The 21347-nt window shown below is 48.2% G+C and overlaps 1 protein-coding gene and 2 pseudogenes across 3 annotated transcripts in view; 2 read left to right on the top strand and 1 right to left on the bottom strand.

The window, feature by feature from the left end:
- PDE10A (phosphodiesterase 10A) overlaps nt 1-21347 on the top strand; it is a 317180-nt gene that overhangs the window by 235403 nt on the left and 60430 nt on the right. For all 3 annotated transcript variants that reach the window (XM_036223535.1, XM_016128089.2, XM_036223531.1), the window contains exons 2-3: nt 2811-2939; nt 20476-20504. In XM_036223535.1, coding sequence (XP_036079428.1) covers nt 2811-2939; nt 20476-20504 — 158 coding nt within the window. The remainder of the gene's footprint in view (nt 1-2810; nt 2940-20475; nt 20505-21347) is intronic.
- On the bottom strand, nt 4374-4492 carry LOC118605122 (annotated as a pseudogene).
- Nucleotides 15944-16062, top strand: LOC118605570 (annotated as a pseudogene).

The raw sequence follows: 21347 nt of genomic DNA, 5'->3' as shown, positions 1-21347 counted from the left end.
GCTTCTCTGGGTCGTCTGTGAGGTCCCGCTCTGCCACTGAGAAACCTCATTCCCACCATCCACAGACTTAACTGCTCAGTTCCGGTGAACACGAATGGCAGTGTCTGAATTATTGACCTTTGCCCCCGCGGGGTAGCACCTTTATTCGCTGGAGCCCGGCGACTGTGCAGTTCCCTTGCCTTTGGCCTTATAGACTCATTTCCAAAGTCATATGGGTCAGCACCTTACCCTCCGCCTCCTTCAGCGACACTGTTTCAGACAGATCATTTTCTCAGATTCTGCCTTATGTCCTTCTAAATTAAAAAACTATATATATGCATTAAAATTTGTTTTGGTGCTGTGCAGTTCTCTGAGTTTTGACAAAGGCCAAGGCTCGTGTGTTCGCCATTACAATGTCATACAGAGTGGTTTCAGCAGCAGCGGGACGCCTGTGCTGCCCCCCGCGGGGGCACCTGGCAGCCACTGCGCTTTTTCTCTCTCTGTAGTTTTGACTTTTTTCAGAATGTTGTGTAATTAGGATTATACAATATGCAGGCTTTTCAGACTAGCTTTTTGTACTTAACAATGTGCGTTTAAGAGAAATCCCTGCCTTTTCATGGCTTGTTAGCTCATTTCTTCCTGTTGCCCAATCACGTTTAATTCTCTGGACCACACCTGTGTATGCACTTGCCTGTTGCAGGACTCCTTGGGTTTTGCCATGTTGGGTGATTGTGAACAGAGCCGCTGTGAACATTCACACGCAGGTTTATGTGTGGACACAAGTCTTCATAGCAGTGGGGTAGATGACTAGTAGCCTGATCTGGTGAGACCGTATTCAGCTTTATAAGAAATTGCCAAAAAGTCCTTTAAAGTGGTTACCATTTTGGGTTCTTACTAGCAATGAATGAATTTTTGTTATTCCTCATCCATTCTTATACGTATGTAGTGGAAACTCGTTTATTATTTTAACTTCAGTTCATTAGTAAAATTGAGCATTTTTTTCCATATGCTTACTTGTCATATCTGTGTCGTCTTTGGTGGTCAGTTCAGATCTTTGACTCATTTTTGACTGGGTGGTGTTTCTTGTGTTTTAAGCATCGTCTGTATATCTCAGATACAAGACATTCTTCAGATGAGTAGTTTTGTGACCTGGTGAATAGGACTCGTGTAAATAGTAGTGTGCTAAGATGAAATGAGATGACAAGGGATTAGTCGGTTATGGGCTTATATTTTCAGCCTGGGTTTCTGAGGAAATGGAGAGTAAGAGAACAAGGAAAGATGAGAGTTAAAATCCCTTTGGAAAGGGGTAGGAAGGGGGTGACTCACGGAGTCTGGAGTCGAGATGGAGCCTGAGGTGACGGGAGAGCACCCAAGCGCTAGATGCCGCAGACGCGTCGTGACTCCTGACTCAGGTCCTGCCGTCAGCGTCACAGAAGCACAACGCACGCAGACGTCAGGGCGAAAGCTGCGTAGCGTTGCGCCATGAGAGCGATGGTAGGCGGTTTAAAGGCGGAAGCAGAGCTCCAGCGTGCACCGCGGTGGGGCGCATGCGCAAAACGCGCGCGCGGCCCGGCGTCGCCCCCGGCGGCTGCATCACGTGCCCTTCGCGCCTGGGCCGCGGGCCTGGGTCGCGCTTGCTGCGACGAGGCTCTGTCTTCGGCGCCTGGCAGGATTCTCGAATTGAATTTTACACCACGGGGGCCCTTTTGCAGGGGCAACGTAGACAAGCCTCTCCATTTTTTAAAACTCTATTACGACCATATAGTTATATACCCAGATCTCTGTAAAATTGACCATTTAAGTGCCGAATTCACTGGAAGAAGTGGGCCGCCTTCCCAGCGGTACCCTTCTGCTGCGGAGTCATGTACAGTGACCGTCCCTGCTGGTGATTTGGAGTTAACGAAATGACATATCAACTTGAACCACCAATTGGAAAACAAAATTTTATATATTCAATGTGAAAGCAGGCGAAAGTACTTTGAAAATCCCGTGTATATTAAAGTACAGTTATCATTAGATGATGAAAATTATTTTGGCGAAACTAACCACACATAGAATATCAGTGAACAGATTTCAAGATCATTCTGCGGTAAACGTTAATCATTGGATTTAGCACCTCTGAGGAAAAGAATTCCTTCACTGACGGTTTTGGCGCCCGCGTTGCACCAGGGCTGTATTCTCCCGTTCGGCACTATTGCTAGAGTTTCGTGCACCTCGAATTTTAAATCTGTGGCCACTGTTTACACATGGAAAACACACACTCTGTCAAAGGCCTGACTGCACGGCCCTGGCACCCGGCGACCGTTCAAATGCGACGTTGGGAGTTACTGTCGGAAAACAGCGGGGCTTCGTGATGCGATGTCTAGTGTAAAATTGCTGACGTTCTGACTTCACTTTTAAAAATATTTTTATAGTGCTAGCACGTATATAACATAAAATTCGCCATTTTAGCCGTCTCGAGTGTACCGTTTAGCGGCGTTAATTCTACTCAGTGAGTGCGACCATTGCGTCGTCTTCGTCCAAACCGAGCCTTCGCCGCTGAGGGACCGCGCCCCTCGCCACCCCCGCTCGCCCCTCCTCTGCTCTGTCTCTCTGACTTTGCCTACTCTGGCCTATGTGACTTGTTTCCAAGGTTCCTTCACATCGTAGCATGTATCAGAACTTCATTCCTTCCTATGGATGGATAATATTCCCTTGTATGTATATACATCTTTATATTCTTTTTAGATTTACATTTTAAATCAATTTCAGCATAACATGCCATTTTTCTGTCTTTTATGCATATGAAGATGTCATTTGAGTTAATTTTATTCTTTTTAATTCTTTTACAGGTTTGACAGATGAAAAAGTGAAGGCATATCTTTCTCTTCACCCCCAGGTATTAGATGAATTTGTATCTGAAAGTGTTAGTGCAGAGACTGTAGAAAAATGGCTGAAGAGGAAAAACAACAAACCAGAAGGTAAGATGGCATCAGATTGAGTACGGAATACTTTTCTGGCTTACGGTGACAAAAAGCAGCAGAAAGAAAATATAAAGTTGACAGATGTTAGCATTTTAATTTCATAATAGTTTTATTCTGTTTAAAAAGATAAAGTAAATTATACGGAGGAGGAATAAATACAAAATAAAGGTCCTTGACTTAAAAAGTCTTGGCAAATAAGCCTTGAAAATTTATTTAGATATCAGCAAGTTGAAAATGCAATTTTAGACTTGATTTTATTTAATTATCATTGATTACAAAATATTCTTTATATTACAAAGGTATTTTTTATTAGAAGTCTTCAAACAATTTTCATATATGCACAGTAGAAAAAGAACTTTTAAGCTAGCAGTTGACTTTTTCTTCACACTGTACACTTAAGAAGCACTTCTGTTTATGAAAAAAGAAATGTAGACTCAAGGAAGGGAAAGAAATCAAATTTTCTTCAACACTGAATATATATTAATATATAAGATTTGAATATTGTATAATGTTGGTTTTAAATGAATTTCTCTTTGGTCAAACTTTCATTTCTGTTAATATTGTTTGATAGTAGAAATTTTATATATAATTTTTAATGATACGAAGACTTATATTAAAAACGTCAAAAATATATACTGTTTCTCTGGACAAATAAGTTCTATATTAAAGTTAAAAATTATTATTATTAAAATGTCCTTAGAAATGTACTAGCATGTTGCTTGGAGCTGATTGCCCTCACTGTAGTTCTGAAAGTTTCTATAATGTTCTTACATTATTTTTAAAAAGAAAGTAAATCTTTTAAAAGGAGAGCTTTAGGCATTGAAACACAATAGTTTTTAAAGCACATGCATGTGAGTATGTGTGTGTGTGTAGATTGAGGGAGAGGAAGGGAAAGAGAAATCTAAATAAATCAGAGAGACAGGCATAGTCTTCTCGGTCTTCTCGAAACAATCAGCATCTAATTTAAGGACAAAGCTTGACATGACATATTTCAACCATTAAAACCCTCAAACATTTGAAACCAATCAGAGACTTTGGACGCTTTGGAAAGTGTGACAGAGTTGTGCTTGCGGCACACTGTGTAACAAGCAGCTTCCGGCTTGCTGTGCGACGATGGGTAACAGTGCAAAATGTATACGTGAGACGCGAACCTGAGCGCAGGGCTTACGAAGGGATAACTGTGCACGCTGTTCCAGGGTTACAGTGGTAACATTTGTATAAATGGAAATGTTTGAATTTAAATTTTTATAAATATTTGAATGCGTCGTTCCATATCACCCAAATCTTTTTTCTACGTCAATCAAATAATACCTTAAACAGTTTTTATTTTTTTATTTTTATTATTATTATTTTTAGGCCAGGCAACCCTTGGTTATCCTCAGATTGCAAGGACCTCGTCAGTTTACAATCCCTTATTTTTTATTTTTTTATGCCTTATAGCACCTGGTTTTTCTAGGTGGTCTCCCATCCAAGTACTAACCAGGCCCGACCCTGCTTAGCTTCCGAGATCAGAAAGGATTGGGCTTGTTCAGGGTCGTGTGGCCATAGACTTGGCACTTGCTTTACACAGAAAAAAGTGTTAAAAAATTGGTCTCTGTTATACTGCTGTTCAGAAAAAGCTAAAAACCTGGTATTAATAACACTTAAAGTTCTAGGGTAAGCATTTCTTGATGATAGGCCTTTTAATGTTATATGTAAATAAAGAATAAAATAGAAATGTTTGATTAACAGGGGAAGACAGAGGACAAACAATAAAAAAATAAGATTATTTCAGTATATTTGAAAACATCTAGCATAATGTCTAGCAAATAGAAAATTTAATGTAATTAAATTTGCTCCATATCGTAAAAGTCACGTCACCTGCTTTGGCGCAGTCCGGGAGGCCCGCGTGCCAGGCAGGTGAGTCTGCCTGCCCTGCGCTCTCAGTGAGTCATAGGGCAGTCGGTGTGTGTTACTGCCCTCGAGGCACGTGTCATCTTCTGGTGGGGGAAGAAGACAGGAAGAAAGGACAGCAGTTCGTGGTGTACAGTCACATGTCACGTTTGTGGTGTGGGTCGTCAGGAGCTTGTGCGTTGGAGGCTGTCGAGAGGTGTCAGCACTGAGAAAGCCTTTGTAGGAATCGGTGCCTGACCTGGGCCCCGGTCCTCCTGGCGGGTCCCCCGACAGAAGTGGACCCTGTTGTTAGGGTAGGTCGGTCCCCGCTGGCCTCCTGAATCAGAAACTCCTGGGCAGGCCCTCACCCTGTGTGATTCGAATGCCCCCTGCCCTTTGCAGGTCATTGTCCACGGCCTTGGGGCTTTGGGGCCCCTGCAGGGGCCCATGCACTGCTGCTGCTGGCAGGAGCAACAGAAACCCAGGCCGCGGTGCGGGGGGCCTTCGACGCGCTGGGGGGGGCGGCACTGTGCGTGGATGAGCGGGCGCAGACAGCTCCATCGAGAGCGGCAGAGAGTGAGTTGGTTACGGGACGATCCAAGCAGTAGTTTCGTTTCTCTTATTTTTTTGTTCTGGGATACTTTTGTTTGCTTTTACAGCGTTGACATATAAATTCTAAGCGTTCTCATCACAAGGAACAATGTTTTTCTTTGTTTTTGGAACCTATGTGAGATGATGGATGTTAACTAAATGTGCCGTGGCAGGCATTCTGTGACATGTGTACGTAAAATCCTTATGCCACACACCTCGAACTTAGCCGTGCTGCGCGTCAGTTGTATCTCACTGAAGCTGGAAACCATTTCTTAAAAAGTGCTAAGAAGGAAGGTTGGTGTGTAATTAGTGCATGTGACGAGAGGGTCTGGCTCAGTCGGGGGCTGGGACAGGGCCCGCCCGGACAGACAGTGGCAGTTACGCGAGGCCTGGAGGATGAGTCTGCTGGGTGGGAGATGGAGAGAAAGAGGTGGGGAGCTCCAGAGCGGGGGGTCTTTGCGGGGCATGGGGGAGGTGAGGGACATTTCCTCTGGGACCTTCTAGGTCATGTGTAAGGGCTCTGGACTTTCAGGGCAGTGTGAAAGTTTTGAAGGAGATTCGATACAATGTTTTGAATGGATTTTTCACAATCTCTAGTGTTTTGTTCGATATTTAAAAAAAAAAAAAAACACACAGTGAAAGTTTCAGTGTCTCTGGCCATCTGCGTCTCCCCAGAAGGCATCAGGACACGGTTAATGGTCACTGTGTCCGCACCGCTGGTCACTTACTTGCAGCTCCATCTTTTAAAATTGAAGCAAAAACTGTATCTCTGTGATGTTCGTGAAATAGCCAAGGATTAAGTTTTGCTGGACACTTTTTATAGAACCTGCATGACTAATACTTTCCACTGGAGTAAATGAATGTTCCCTTTGGTTTGGGCACAATTTAAAACCGAATGTTAAAACATCGAATGTATCTGGGGTAAAGTGCACGTTGCATGAACAAGGTTGAGCAAAAGGAAAGCACCCATATCTCTCTAATCCGTGGAGATCATGAAACGTCGTCAAGAATGACTCATGGAACACAGAACATCGAGCAGAGACACAACAAAGTAAGGGCTGTTCTCAAACTTTCAAAACAATTGGACAGGAAACGATAAAAGCGATGAAGAGGATGATTTATTCTGGAGTAATTATAAGCACCGAGATCGTATTCTCAACAAAAGAACGATTGGTGCTGGAGCTGTTTCAGAAACGGAGCTCAGGCCGAGGGTTTTTAAAGTCCAGGGTCCGTAGATCAATCGTAGCCAAAACTACTTATTTTGGAATTTATATGCTGTTTTTCACTTAGAGAGTTTATCTAAAACATATATGAACAACTACATTGACTTTCTTACTTACACGTGTGTGTGAATTACTTGAGATGGACTTACTATTTCTCACAGCCTTCGGACACCTTCCTCAGGTCGGTGGAGGCGCCCGGCTTTGTGCGCTCTGACTGTCCCCACACCGTTTTGCCTGTTCAGCTTCCTGAACGTACGCTTTTTACTGTGGAGCTGAGAAAACCAAGTGCTAGAGTATGTTCTACCTGACCTTTCTTCATAGACAGTTCAAAGGAAATTATAATACAAGGAAAGGATACTTAGACTGTGCTAATTACAGGCACATCGAAAGATGTGTGACTTTGGTTCTTCTTTTCTGTGTAATACTCTATAAAAAGGAAGTCAGAAAGAGAAGTGATTTTACACTCAAAATATTTCTTCTTATAATATACTTGTTTTTCAGATTAAAAAGAATTACTATATTTCCTCATACACATTTTAAAGTATAACATGCAGCATATATTTAAATTTTTTCTCTTTTAAAAATTGCAAGTTTGTGCCTGGAATAGTATTTTGTTCTGTAGGGTTCTGGTTCTAAATTTGTACCGAAGGAAGGAATACACTTCTGTTAGCCGTGAACCTGCAGAGTTTCAGCGAAACCAGAGATTGCTGGTGTGATGGATGGCATCTTTATGCGACGGAATTGGGGCCCGGCTGGTAAAAACTGCGAATGAGCGAATGTAGCGAAGCCCGGAAGGTTGCAAAAAATCCCCGCTTTTTATTTTTTTAAAGAAAATTTTAAGAATTTCTGTTTGTATGCTATTAAGAAAAGTCAATAAGAGTTTCACAGGAAAGAGCAGGTCTAGGACATTCTCTCTGGATAAAAACTGGACTAAACTAGTAAAACGCAGCAAAGATCTCAGCACATTTGTGTAACAGGTTAAATTTCCAAATAATAGTAGAAACACTGATGTGGTACTTGCTCGCTGACCACTGAGCGCCTCGTGTGTGTTAATTCAGCGAACCCCACAGCAGCGCCCAGAAGCGTCGGGCGGGGAGGCGGAAACGGCAGGTCGCCCCCGAGCCCGGACTCTCAGGCCACTGCCTCTGCTGCTCAGTCGCGGCAGCTTGGGGCAGAACGTGAGGCTCGACTTTGCGGAGTGTGGGGACCAGCCCCGACCCCGTGTGCTCTAGGCGTCCCCTCCCGAACACCCCCGCCTGTTCTGACGAGGACCCTCGCTCGGTCTGCACTGTCTGTCTGACAAAGGACAGGATGGTCATGGCCAGCTAGCGTCCCCTCGCCTAAGAGGGGCCCAGTCGCCGCGCCACCGAGCGCAGGGCTTCTGGAAGGAGCAGGCCCGGAGCCCCGGCGCCCGCCTGAGGAAGCAGTGGTCCTGGGTTGGGCGCCGGAGTCCGCCCCTGGTTTCACGATCTCATCTCAAGACAAAAATTTAGAAAGACGCCTTTATCTTCGCGAATATTTTTCATGTTTGCTACTTTTCAAATATGCCGGTAGACTGATATTGTAATGTCTACAGAGCAGAACCAGTTTTTTCATGGAAAAGTATTTTATGATCAGATTTTTTTTTTATTTTATGATAAAATGACTGTGTTTAAAAATATATATATTTTTTGTACTAGCCATCATGCAAAAAAAAAATGTGCTCATGTAGATTTAAGACATTTTCTTATCCAGTCACTTTTAAAGCTGCTGGTACAGCTCAGAATGTTTACACGTTAAATTGTTCCTGGACCTCGGTAGCTTTGCGGCATTACTTTGATCAGGTGGATTTTACAGCAAGTAGCTGAGGCAGAGGGCGAGTTTGGTCTGTGGCAGGGAAGTCCAGCCCCGGGGGATGGTGGGCGGGGGCGGCCGTCAGCCCTGTCCCCAGAGCAGACCTGGCGGGGCGTGCACTGGGCCTTGCGTGAGAGCCCCTCTCTGGTTCGTCCCCTGGGCGGATGGCAGAGCGACACAGTGTCTGGACGTGCACGTGTCACTGCCGCGACTCAATTCCGCGTTGGCAGTAGGCCTTTGGGGATGAAGTTCAAAGTCCCGAGCTCACCACCCGAGGCTCTTTCGAAGCCAGCCCTTTTGGGACCACCCTTCCCTGGCCTTTCTTCCCTTTCTCCACGCACAGTCTGCACAGAAGTACCGAGTCGGGATTTCGTTTGGCCTCCCATGCTGACGCAGGTAACACTGATGCCCTTTTCCCTGCTCTCCCTTATTTTGGCTATTCATACTTGTCCTGAAAAATTCAGTTTATGCGTCAAAGGACATAGCCAGCAGTGAAAAGAAGAAATAAGAGAAAACATTTGTAAAGCGTGTATCTAATAAGGGGTTGCTGTCCAGAATGTGTAAAGGACTGCTGCAACTTAACAACAACAACAACAACAACAAACATTTAAAACTGAGCAAAGGACTTGAGTAGATGTTTCTCCAAAGAACATACACAGATTGACAGCACGTGAAAAGGTGCTCAGCGTCACTAATCATCAGGGAAATATGCACATCAGAACCACAGCGAGATACCACCGCACACCCATTAGGATGGCTACAGCAAATTCAGAGAACGACAGGTGTCAGCAGGGCTGTGGCAGAATCGGAGCCCTCGTGCACTGCTGGCGGGGGCGTAAATCGGTGCAGCCTCTGTGGAAAACACCACGCCGGTCTCTCAAAAACTTTAGAATTGCCTTAGGATTCAGCAATTCCGCTCTGGATATCTACCCCGAAGAACTGAAAGCAGGGACTAGAGCGATTTCCTCCACCTATGTGTATAGTAGCATTATTTGCAATGGCCAAATGAAGGGGGCATCCCAGTGCCCGTGGGCAGACGACCGGATGAGCGAAATGTGGCCTGTACAACCAGCGCACTGTCAGCCTTAAAAAGGGAGGGAGTTCTGACACCTGCTACACCACGGATGAACCTTGAGGACGTGATGCTCAGCGAAGTAAGCCAGTCACAGAAGGACGAGTACCGTGTGATTCCACTTACGGGCGGTACCTAGCATCGTTGAACTCAATGGAGACACGGTAGGACAGCAGTTGTGAGGGTCTGGGGACAGGGAGTTGGTGGGGGCAGAGTGCCAGTTTTGCAAGAGGAGAAAGTCCCAGAGATTAGTTGCACAATAACGTGAACATACGAAACATCACTGAATCTCACACTTAGAACTTGTTAAAATGGTGAATTTTAGTTAATGTTTATTATAATTTAAAAACTTTTAAAAATTGACAAAAAGTCAAGTAGCATATCTTCTTGAAAGGCTTCGGGATGTTCCCAGACTCACTCAGCTGTGCCCGCCTGCGCCCACAGCGTCCCTGTGGTGCATGGGTACGACCCGGTCCGCGTTCTGTGAGGCCGGAGGACGCTCCTAAAGAAAATGTGGCATTAGAGTGAATATTTGGATTGCGAAAAGAAATGACCATAAATTACGAAGTTTTAGAAGTTGAAAAATATAAACATCACACAGGTCCAGAAAGTGACCATAATACTATGGGAATTAAATCCCTGAAACTTCCCTGCGCTACTCTTTTTTTTCTGGCTACATCTTTTGGCTCCGAACTCTTGGATCTCTGTATGACGATTTTGTAATATCATTTTTCATGCAGAGGATAGAAAGATAATTCAGTCTTCTGCTAGCATGATAGGGAGAATAATTTAACATTTTTTTGGTAATTTAGAAAATTTTAGCTTCACAAGTCATGCTGTGTGAATATTTTAGGATTATTGTCAAATTTGGGAAAACCTGCCTCAAAGCTGCTTTCATGCATAAGTTACAGCATTGTAGGGCTTCTCACGTTTTTGTTTTCTCTGGATTGGTGACACTCGTTCACCAGGGTCCCCGCTCCAGGCGCGTTGGCACGGGGTGTGTCGGGGTGATTCTGGGGGCAGGAGCGCCGTTCGAAGCACACGTGGAAGTGGCTGGAAGCGCAGGCGCCCCCCAGGTCCGCGCTGCACACGGCGGGCAGTGAGACGAGGCCGGAGCGCGCCGCCTTGGCCACAGCGCCCGACCGCCGCCCAGTTTGTCAGCGCCCAGCACGCGACGGGGTTCGCGGGGTTCGGAGCGGAGCCCTGGCCTCCGGGACCCCCTCCCCGACGCCGCGTTGCGGACCCCGAGGGTCGTCTTGGGAGCCTAGCAAGCGACTTGGCGACGCGGAGCTCATGATGTCCTACGTCGTGGGGGGTGTGGCACCCGGGTCACGGTGACGCGAGGCCGTGCGCTGAGTGCTCTGGGCAGAATGTGCTTCCGGCTGCTGATCGCCTCCTGCAGGATGGCGCGTGAACCGAGCATGCAGTCCCTCTTCAGAAGGGACTCGACAGAGGACGCTTCAGCGGGGAGGCGGCCTTGGGGGACGGCAGACTTTGACTCTGAAGGGACGGGCAGGCCCGCGGGGGCAGGTCCGGACCCGGGGAAACAGCGAAGCGGAGGCTGCCAGTGCCCGGGCCGCACGTTTGGTTCTGTCACGCGGACTGTGGGACACAGTACAGCCACCGATTCTGGAGGGAACAGGCGCTGGAGGTGACCGCAGGGCAGACCTGCCGTGTGGCCCCTCCCCGGCCGCCGTCCGCCAGCGCCAACAATGTTGAAAGGAAGAGGGAGAAGGCGTGTCCCGGGTTCCCCGTCCCCAGCTTACCTGTTTGTTTGCGCTCATTAATTTTATCGGGGTGACAGCCACCCCAGACTTTAAGAAAAACCACTTTAGCAGCAGTCTGGGCTGCAGCACGGGCCCCGGGGGAGGCAGGCCGGGGGCAGAGAGCTCATCTGTCCCCGCCCCGGCCAGCGGACTTTCTGCCGGACACTGAGCACGTTGCAGACGTGCAGGAAAACGCATTGCAAAGGAGTAAAGTATTCAGTCTACTGCGTTTTTAATTCTTTTTCAAAACCCTTAGTGCTTCAGTAAGATTTTTCTTCATTTGACCCCAGTGACACGTTTTTGTCGTTTTAATTTGTGTTCTCTATTGACTCTAATTTGCTCTGTTCTCATAATTCGTGGATTTGAATAAAGCTGTGATTTTTACAAGACAGTGTTTCTAGCAAACGGGAAATGTTTCGGTGCGGTTTGGAGTCAGACGACTCCGCGTCTGCGTTTGGGGCCGACAGCCGCTGCCCGTGTGGCCCGTCCGTCCCGCCCGTGCTGGGAGGGTCTGCCGCGTGCGCCTCGGTTACCATCAGTCCGCTGGCGCGCGTTTGGTTTGGTGTCGGGGTTTGTGACTGATACTAACGCTGTTTCAAACAGTGCCCTAGAATGAGACGTTTCTTGGGCAATGCTGGGTTCCGATTGCCGTGCTGGAGTGTCGTGATGGGCCAACTCACCTCATCTTACGTTTTTGTCACTTTGATGAGATTCGAATCTCATCCCTTTGATGGAGACCTGGGTGTCGTCCGAGTCTTCTAGAGACTTACGCGTGTACACGTGTGAAGAATGCCATCTGTTTCATGCTTATCCTGCTTAGCGTCAGTGAGATGTATTGAATTCATAATTTCTAAGTTCTGAGAAGGGATCGTTTGGTGACAGCCTGAGTGACGCGGCGGGGCACAGCGGACGCTCGCTTAACGCCCCGGAGAGCGACCGGGCGGACGGATGACTGAGCAGCACTCTGCCGTTGGTAAAGGAGTCAGGTGTGCTCCGCGGTTTGATAGTGATGTAAGGCGCCATTTCTTGGCACTTTATGTTAAAAATGTGGTTCTTTATGTTAATTGAAAACTGACAGCTTTAGAGTGATTTATGTATTGCTTACCACAGAAACGGGTCATTGTCTAGTACCTAAGGAGACACCGTCTAAAAGCAGCCGTCATTTTATTCTGCTGTGGTCTTGTTGCTGTTGAACGTGGTAAAGGGAATAATTATGTGTGTAATTGGAAGTAATATTGTATTATTTATGATTGTTTTAAATGCCTTTTCAGTTGCTGGAATTTTCCCCTAATGGTTTCATTCGGGCAAATGCTAGAGATGCACGTGGCTTACTCTGCAGCCCGCAAGCTCTCATGTCCCCCTCAGACGTTTGCCACTGACACGAACCGCTCTGGGAGATGCGAGCGTCGCTTAGAGCTCGTTTCCTTGCGCGGCACGTGGAGTGGTGGTGGCTGCTGGGTGCTTCGACGCCGTCAGACGTGCTTGCGTCCCGCGGGGTCGTGCGTGTGACCCTGGCAGGAGACTCTGCGGTGCGGGGCTTCTGGCGCGCGTCGGTCCCGGGACGGTGCGACTCCAGACGACGCGGTCGTCAGTTGAGTCCGTTCAGGAGTTCGATGTCATACTCCGAATACCGGGGTCGGAAGAGGGAGGCGGCGTGGTTCGGGGCGATTACAGTCGGAAGTCAGTTTGCGTAGAGGAAGCACGTGCGTTTTTCAGTTCGGCCCATTCACTGACAAAGTCAGGTATTGAAACCGATTTCATAATGTTACCCTCTGGTTTTGACTGATGCAGTCGAGTTGTATTATTTTTAATTATTAAATCCTAGGATGTATATATGTATATATTTGATTAGTTTCAAGTATCAGTACATTGGTTAGATATTTATATATATTTTTTTATCTAATGGAAGTTAAATTAGCTTTGCCCAAGAGCAGCAACACAGTTTCTTCTACTAAATAACTTTTTTAAATGGAAGCAGAAATAAATTTATGCGTGCGGCATAAACTGATACCGTGGCTTCCCACGCCCCCGTGGTTTAGTGTGTACACACGTGTCTTACTGGACGTGGAGTTACTTTATAGCAACACGTATGTTGAACCTGTTGTAAATAGTGATGTTTAGTGTGGAAACATCCCGAATCTTAATTTTAGAATTAGGGACGCTGTCGAGCGTGGGAGTAGAGGCGGAGCACAGGTTTCGTGTGGGGGCGGAGATCACAGTCCCGATCTGGACGTGTGGAGATGCTTAGGGGACATGCAGATGGCGGCGGGGAGGCAGTGGGCGGGTCGGGACTGAAGCGTAAACCCGGCCACCGTGAGCATCTCGGTGGCATCGAGGGCCATGAGACTGCAGCAGGTCACCACAGAGTGAGCGCAGACGGGGCCCAAGGGCTGGACCCCATGGCTCTGCCACCCTGGGGAAGAACCGTGACCAGCGAGCCAGGAGGACAAGCAAACGCGAGCGCGTGGTGTCCGGGGAGCCCGGGGCAGACAGCCTGTGGGGCAGAGGCAGTGGCAGTGAGGGGCTGCCGGTGACTCGGTGCGATCAGGACAGAGCGATGGCGGCTGAAGCAGTGTGGCACCTTGTCCCAGGGGCTCTGCTGGGTGTCGCCGCGGCGCGGGCGCAGTGGGCGGCACGGGGCGAAGCCGCTCGGGGAGGAAGTGCGTGCGCGGGTCGCGGGGTTAGTGGCGAAGGGGGCGGGGGGCGCCTGTCTGGAGGGCGAGGGCCTCCTGCTTCGTTTGGTGGGAGAGCGGGCAGGGTGCGGCCGGCCCGGGCCTGGCGGCAGCGGGCTACAGAGCGGCGGGCGGAGCGGCGGCCTCCCCGTGGAGCGAGCAGGCGGTGCTGACAGGCGACCGTGTGCTGCGGAAGGTCGCGGGCCTGCCCCGGACACCTTCAGTTTAAAATGCCGAGACGTGGGGAAGGGAGGGGTCCGAGCCGTTTGAGAAAAGAGCAGAAGCGGGCAGTGGTGGCCCCGGCGTGGACGCGCCTCTGCGGAGTGAGCCGCGGGGCGGGAAGGTCCTTCTACTGAGACGGGCGCGTGACCGAGCGCGGGAGACAGGAGGGCCACCCCCAGCTCCCTGACGGTGACGCCGTGAGCCTGTGGGAGAGCGCGGCCGAGCGCGCCCTGCACGCGGCGCCGGCCCCGGGGCTCGGCCGGGGTCCCGTCACCGCTGCCCCGTGGGACTCCTCGGCAAGTCAGCTCCCAGCCGGAGCTTAGGGCGGGGGGGGGGGGGGGGTCCGTGAATTCCTGGGCTCAGCGCCTGCGGAAGGGAAGTGTGGGGAGGGGACGGGGAGGGAGGAAGCAGACGGGTGGCTGTGCGCGTGGAGGGCCGGAGCCGGGGACCCTGCAGGGGGGCCTCGCGCGGCCGGGCCCCTGGGCCGTGCGTGCCCACTTCACTCGGGCGCTGCCCTCGGGGGGCTGGGCCTGTGCCTGCAGCGTGTCACCGCGCGGGGTCCGGGGCGCGTGGTGCTGTCCACTGCAGAAACCGGGGTGGATCCGCTGTCACTGCGGCTCAGGGGCCGCATCTCAGCCCATCCTAAGACGCTCGCTCGCCGGGTCTCGGTGCGAGGTCGCGGGGGGACCTGTGTGATTATCTGAGAAGCCTTTTCACGCCTTGCTCCCTTCTCCAGCCACGTGTCTTTGTGAGGTCAGGTCGTGTTCAGATACTTCATCTAAATGACCGGTCATGACCTACTCAAGGCGGAGCAGATGGAGAATCCAGACTTTGAAAACATCTGTAACAGTGCAAAACAGTGCCCCGCTACTCAGGAAAAATGTTTTGTTCTGCAAAGTGGTTGTTTTTCATAAAAGTATAAATGAATGTTGTATGTAACAGGTTTACTATCGTTACTTAAAATTAAATACACATTTAAAATGCCTCAAGTTTTATTTATGTTATAGCAAATATCAGTACTTATACATAAAGAAAAACTCTCTGAGGTATCACTAAAATCTGGAAGTGCACAAAAAGATGGCGAGTGTAGTAAATTTATAGGAAATGAGAACGTCCCGTAATGAGTTGACAGGCGTGTGCATTTAGGAACCTTAGAACACCCGCCCGGCGGGCGGCCTCCCGGTGGTCAGCACGGCCTCCCGCGTCCGGGCCCACTTCGCCTCTCTGGGGACTGGCATCGGCACGTGGCTTCCTGGACGGCGTTTCCTTCCTGCAGAATGAGCACCGAAAGCGAAGACCGAACGTGTCCGTGGAAGATTTAGCAGAAGCGACCTACGTGGAGCGCCAAGATCGTGATTGAGGAGCCATTTAAAAAGTAGAAATTGTTCAAAACAGTCTCTGAACGTAGAGGAATAAATCTGGGAATTTCCAACACAGTTCCTACTGGAATTTTGAATCTAGGTCATATAAAAATCACAACTTAGCATTGGGAGTGCAATATGTAGTTTTAAAACTTAATTTATAGTCTAAGCATTGAATCTCCACCTCCTGGAGCTCTCCATTTTGATGTCTTCTTTATTAAGTTAATCAAACATTTTCATTTCATTCTTTATTTTACGTATAACATTAAAATGCCTATCGAGAAATGCCTACCCTAGAACTTTAAGCATTATTAATACCAGGTTTCGGCTTTTCCTGAATAGCAGTATAACAGAGACTAATTTTTGCAACACTTATCTGTGTAAAGCAAGTCTCCGGCCAGGCCACCCTGAACACACCTGATCCTGTCTGATCTTGGAAGCTAAGCAGGGTCGGGCCAGGTTAGTACTTGGATGGGAGACCACCTAGGAAGACCAGGTGCTGTAGGTGTAAACATAATTAAAAAATAAGGGGTTGTAAGCTGACAGGGTCCTTGCAATCTGTGAGGTCAATCAAAGGTTGCCTTGTCTAAAAAAAAAAAAAAAAAAAAGGTGGCAGCCCGTTTTCCTCACAGGAGCTACTCCGTCATGTTCCTGTAGAGCTCATGGCCAAAGACAAGTGACCGTCCTGTGAGACACACTCACTTGGATCAAGCAGTGAGAACCCCGGCACCCAGTGGCATGCTGGCTTGCTTAGAGACCTGCGCTGCCCCGGGTCCTCATCGTTTTCAGATACGGTTTTCTTTGATCTTTTTTTAATTATTTGACTCTATATTTTTACGCTGACTTTTTTGCTCAGGCCGTTTCCCCTTGTCATATTGAAGTGGCTGTTTTCCCAGTTCTGAGTGTAGAACAGTGAGGTCCGCTCTTTCTCCCCTGGCAGGGGACACCAGGGCGCCCTGTCCTGCCTTGGATGGAGTTCAGTATTTGCTCTCCTGACTGAGCCAGCTGAGGCCGGGGGGCCTTACCGGGCCTGCACGTCACGACCCGCCCTGGCGCAAGTAGGACAGGTGGGGGACAGGAGTTGGTGCGCAGCCCCGGGGTTTCCCGGAGGGGAGCACACGACCCCTTCCGCTGCAGCCACAGGGGCACAGGCACTCTGGGGGGCTCCCGCAGGGATGGAGGGCCCGCACGCTGGGCCTGCTGCCCGCGCCGACGGCCGGTTCTCTCCTTCCTGTCCCGGCTGCCTCCCTCCCAGGGCCGGGTCAGAGCAGGGAGAGACCCAGACGGTTCCCTGGCGGTTCATTGCAGTTTGTTGTGGCTGTAAAAGTTTAGGGATGTGAGTGGAAGAGAGCACCACGTGAGGTCACCACCCAAAGGTGCCGGCGCGCACGTCTGCGTGTTCATGAAGTACACGTGGACCTGCGTTGCCCACTTCAGACGTGAGGTGACATGATACACCGCAGGAAAAATAATTTGTAATTGAAACCAATTTGCGTGTGTGTAATTTATAAAATGCGTATGCGTTTATGTACACGTATAGATTAAATACGCATTTTTTCTTTTAGCCAATGTGGGCTCATATAGTGGTTCTGCTTTTCTCTTATTTTTAATTTAACCCAATCAAGTTAAATTATAAATGTAAGCCTTCGTCATCATTTTTAGCAACTGTATTTTTGGATCATGTCGTATCTATATTCGTTATTGTAAGCCTTCGCAGACTCTTCTGTTTTAGTAGGAAGATATTAAAAATCACCAAAGAGTAAAAAGTCTTAAAGATTATAAGATCAAAATTCTTTTCAACTTTTTTTAATGCTTGATTTTAAGCGTATCTTTAGATCTCCTGTAACTTAGAAATATATTTTGTCTAAATTTTTTCTATTCACACTTTGTTTTTCTTTAATGACATTTACTTTTGTCTGTAATTGTTACGTAATAATTTCTTATTGATTTTAAATTATATGCGTTTTAGTGGCATTTCCCCCTCACTTCCAATATCATACTTCACAGTGAAAAAGAATATTATTAACAGCCACAGTGCTTTTAAGTCAGTCATCATAATATGAATTCCTTTAAGTTCTGGTTATAAATTGGGATTCATTCCTGAAATTTCACTTCATCTAAAAGAAATATTAAAAGCGATCACAAAAAGGAAAGTATAAGTACATACACAGTTATAAAGATTTATAAAATATTCAAAATTAAGTACTTTGAAAGGTGTACTTACTAGGAGATCCTCCAAGAGATTTTTTTTATTATTTGCACTATTCTCCCAAAAGCTTTAAAAAACATATTAAAATGATGTTTAGATTGAAGGTGTTTTCTTCTTTTTTAAGATAAATTTCTCTTTAATGAGCATGGATATTCCATTTCTAAAATTATTTTTTATTTTCTTTTTTATTCATCCCACCAGAAGAGTAAACGTAAGAGACTGTAAGCTCCTTGAAAACAGGGATAAATGCCTGGCACGTAACGGATTTATAGTGCATATTTGTCGAGTAAACAAATGTTTACGGAAATGCTGTGCCACATAAAAATTAGTGTCTGCCGTCATGAACATCTTTGTTGATAATCAGATGCTCATGAATAATCCCCAGTCTGGAGTTCGTGGCCATTTCCTGCTTTTCCGTGGTCCCTGGCCTTTCATTTTACGGCTACCTCACTGCCGAGCCGTGTGAGGTGCCAGCGCTTGAGGCACACGTGCATGTGGGGTGCTCGGGCACCCCGGGGCCGTGGGCCTTAGAGGGGGGCGCCCTGGGCCATCCTGGGGCGTGGGCTCTTGACCCGGGGTCCGTGGAAGGTCTGCGAGGTGTCAGGAGCTGATGCAGAGGGGAGGAGGGTGGTTCCTCTGTTACTTTGAAAATGTCTTTGTGGAAAAAAATAGTTTTCAGTGCCAAATTATATCGTTAGTGTTTCACGTCAGACGTGTGAGGTGGCAAATGACCACGTGCTGGTCTGGGCAGCAGACCGTAGCTCGTACTCTCAGCCCCAGGGTACTCTGTGTCTTGCACGCCACCAACTTCAGAGGAGAAATGACAGGAACGCTTTTCAACGTGCCCAAATTTCCCTCGGGCAGGGGAATTCGTCTACGTGAGAATTCCACGTACAGGAAATAAGCAGAGGTCCCTTCTGGCAAATTCCACTGTGCTCGTTAAATTCCTCTAACAAAACACCATGTTCCCTAAGTGCAGCGGACTTGACATTCATGAAACAAAACCTGTTTGACTTCTAAGTTGGAGGAAGAGATGGAGGACACGTTTCTGAATCGGTGCGTGTGAGAAGTCCAGAAACCAGCTCTAGGTCCACATTGTCTCTCTGTTACTTAAACTGCCCATAAAGGGGGAAAAAGTTGGCTTTCAGAAGTACGTCCCAGTAGAGTGTCTTATGCACACTGAAGTTTGAGAAACACCAAGACTAAAGGAAAAAGCAAAAGGGACATTCACTTATAGCCGCATGGACATTCGAACTCGTCCTCCCTTCCAGTAACTTCCACATCTTAGTGGTGAGTGGTGGAGAGCAGAAGGTTCCAGAGTGTCAGGCTCATTCAGCCTCAGCAGCGAGCTTGTTCAGACCGCTGCCGCTTGTCCTGTGTGCCTTCTAATCCACCTTGACTCGTGCGCCGTGCTCATTGAATGTCTTAGATAAAAAACGTAAACACGTACAAGCTGCTTTCACTTGAGAATCTGTTTATAGGTTGGTCGTGCTTTAATCAAATAGTTTCATCTCCACAGAGGACATGTCGAAGAGCTTCGATGATGTGACTTCAGCATTGAAGACAAAACAAATGTGTTTCCTACAACATGCTTCTTCCTGAGAATATCAGATGCAATAATCAAACCATTATAGGAGACTTATAGGAAAAACATATAAGCAAGTTGGGTACTGATAACAGAATACAACACGTCGGTGTTGTTTATCGAACACCCACTGCGGAACCCCTGCCGTCCAGGCTCGGTGATTTTGAAAAGGTCCCAGGCGGAGTCAGGCTGCAGCCGGTGCTGACGTGTAGTCCGCTCTCATTCCCGAAGCATCCGAGGGGCGTGATCGGTGGAATATTTTTGAAAGACAAGCTGGATGGGTGAGTGTGTGTGCATGTGTGACGGTGCGTGCATGCATACATGTATGTGTGTATGTGTGTGCCGTGTATGCACTTCTGTGCGCATGCTTGTGTGTGTGTGTGCTTGTGTCTGTGTGTGCATGTGCGTGTGTGTGTACACATGATTGACAGAGCAGATAGTGGATTCAGGGACCAACTTGGAGGTGACTGCTTGATATGTGATTTGGGACTAAACTTGGTGTTATTTGTGGAGATGGGTAATAAGTAGCAAATCAAAGAAATAGTAGGAAAAAAAGCCAGAACCAACAGGCCGCAGTGTCTTCGTGGCCCGCAGTGGCGGCCGGGCACAGACGGCCACCTCCCGGCCATGGCACGAAGCAGCACTGGTCAGGGGGGTGCTTTCCGCCTGCAGCCACGGCACGGGTCCTACTTCAGCGCGTCAGGGGCGCCGGAGCTGCCCTCGCGTTAGCCCGCACAGCGCGGCGCTTAGCGGTCACGTGAGAGATCCGCGTGGGCTGCGTCGTCCAGAACGTCGGAAGTGCTAACAACCCCTTTGCTAGGTCCCCGCATTGGAGTAAACCACAGCGGAGCCACGTTTGTAGGCGCGGCCCCTTGAGACGCTCTTAGAAGGTGGTCTTGAAATGACTGTCGAGTTGTGTTATTTCATTCCCTCCAAAATTAACATGTATGCCTGGCTCTGAATTTGTGCTGAACTTTTATTTTACAGATTTTAAGAACCAAATTCTTAGATTTCGTAAGGGGAAGCATTGCAAAGCGCCTTCTGGTTTGCTGAGAGTGAATGCCGTGCGCTGTACTCCAGAACCTGCTCTGGGTCTCTAACTGTGCTCTCCCCCTTTCCTCCCCCAGATGAATCGGCTCCCAGGGAAGTCAGCAGGGTGAGTACCGTGCCCACGATTGCCACCGCCCCGCCACGTCCAGGAAGTAGCCCTTCCCCGTGTTTTCCCGGTGCCTCAACGTGTTCAGTTATTAGCAAAGCAACGACAAAACTGCCGTCCCCAGGATATCATCTGCTAACGTGGCGTGAAGCCCGTGGGGTTGTGGGGGGGGGGCGCAGCCAACAGGCGTTTGTTTGGCCCGTACGTGCGTGCGGCCTTCTCTGAATCAGTTGCCGACAATTAGAAATCGAGAGACTGCGTATCGCGGTTGGATTTTTAGCTTCTCTCGGAAAAGCGTCAGATGAGATCAGGCGGCACTGACACGGCGCCCCACGTGGCAGAAGCCGCCTCCGCCACGGCCCTGCACGCGGCGGCTGCTTCACGCGTCACCTGGCTCGCTCACCCCTGGCCCCTGCCGTCGCGCTCACGCCCCTTCTCTTCCGGGGGACAGGTGACCGTTCACATGTGGAAGGCACGATCCCCTCCGTACCTTCAGAAACATTAAACGAAGTGTTTTCATGCCCGAGAGAAATGCTTGCTGTTAACTTTAAGGGACTTAGCAAATTAGAAGCGTGCGGGGGACGAGTACCAAAGGCACTTAGCGCGCTGTGTTTGACACTACAAAAGGATAATCAATTACGTATGAAAAAGCGGTGTCTTAATTATATATCTTGTGGACAGGCGAATGTCTTAAATGTGGATCAAATGTTGAAAATAGATTTGCATCTGATGCAAGTTTATATGAGAGACCGCTCTTTGTCATAAATGTAACCTACAGAGCTGTTAGGACACCATGCATACAGATCTGTTCCTTTATTTTCGACCACGCGAAGACTCTCCAAA

This window comes from Rousettus aegyptiacus, unplaced genomic scaffold (genome assembly GCF_014176215.1).
Source record: "Rousettus aegyptiacus isolate mRouAeg1 unplaced genomic scaffold, mRouAeg1.p scaffold_m13_p_1, whole genome shotgun sequence".
Classification (NCBI taxonomy): domain Eukaryota; kingdom Metazoa; phylum Chordata; class Mammalia; order Chiroptera; family Pteropodidae; genus Rousettus; species Rousettus aegyptiacus.
The sequence above is the reverse complement of the archived record's forward strand: the minus strand, read 5'-3'. Positions and strand labels throughout refer to the sequence as shown.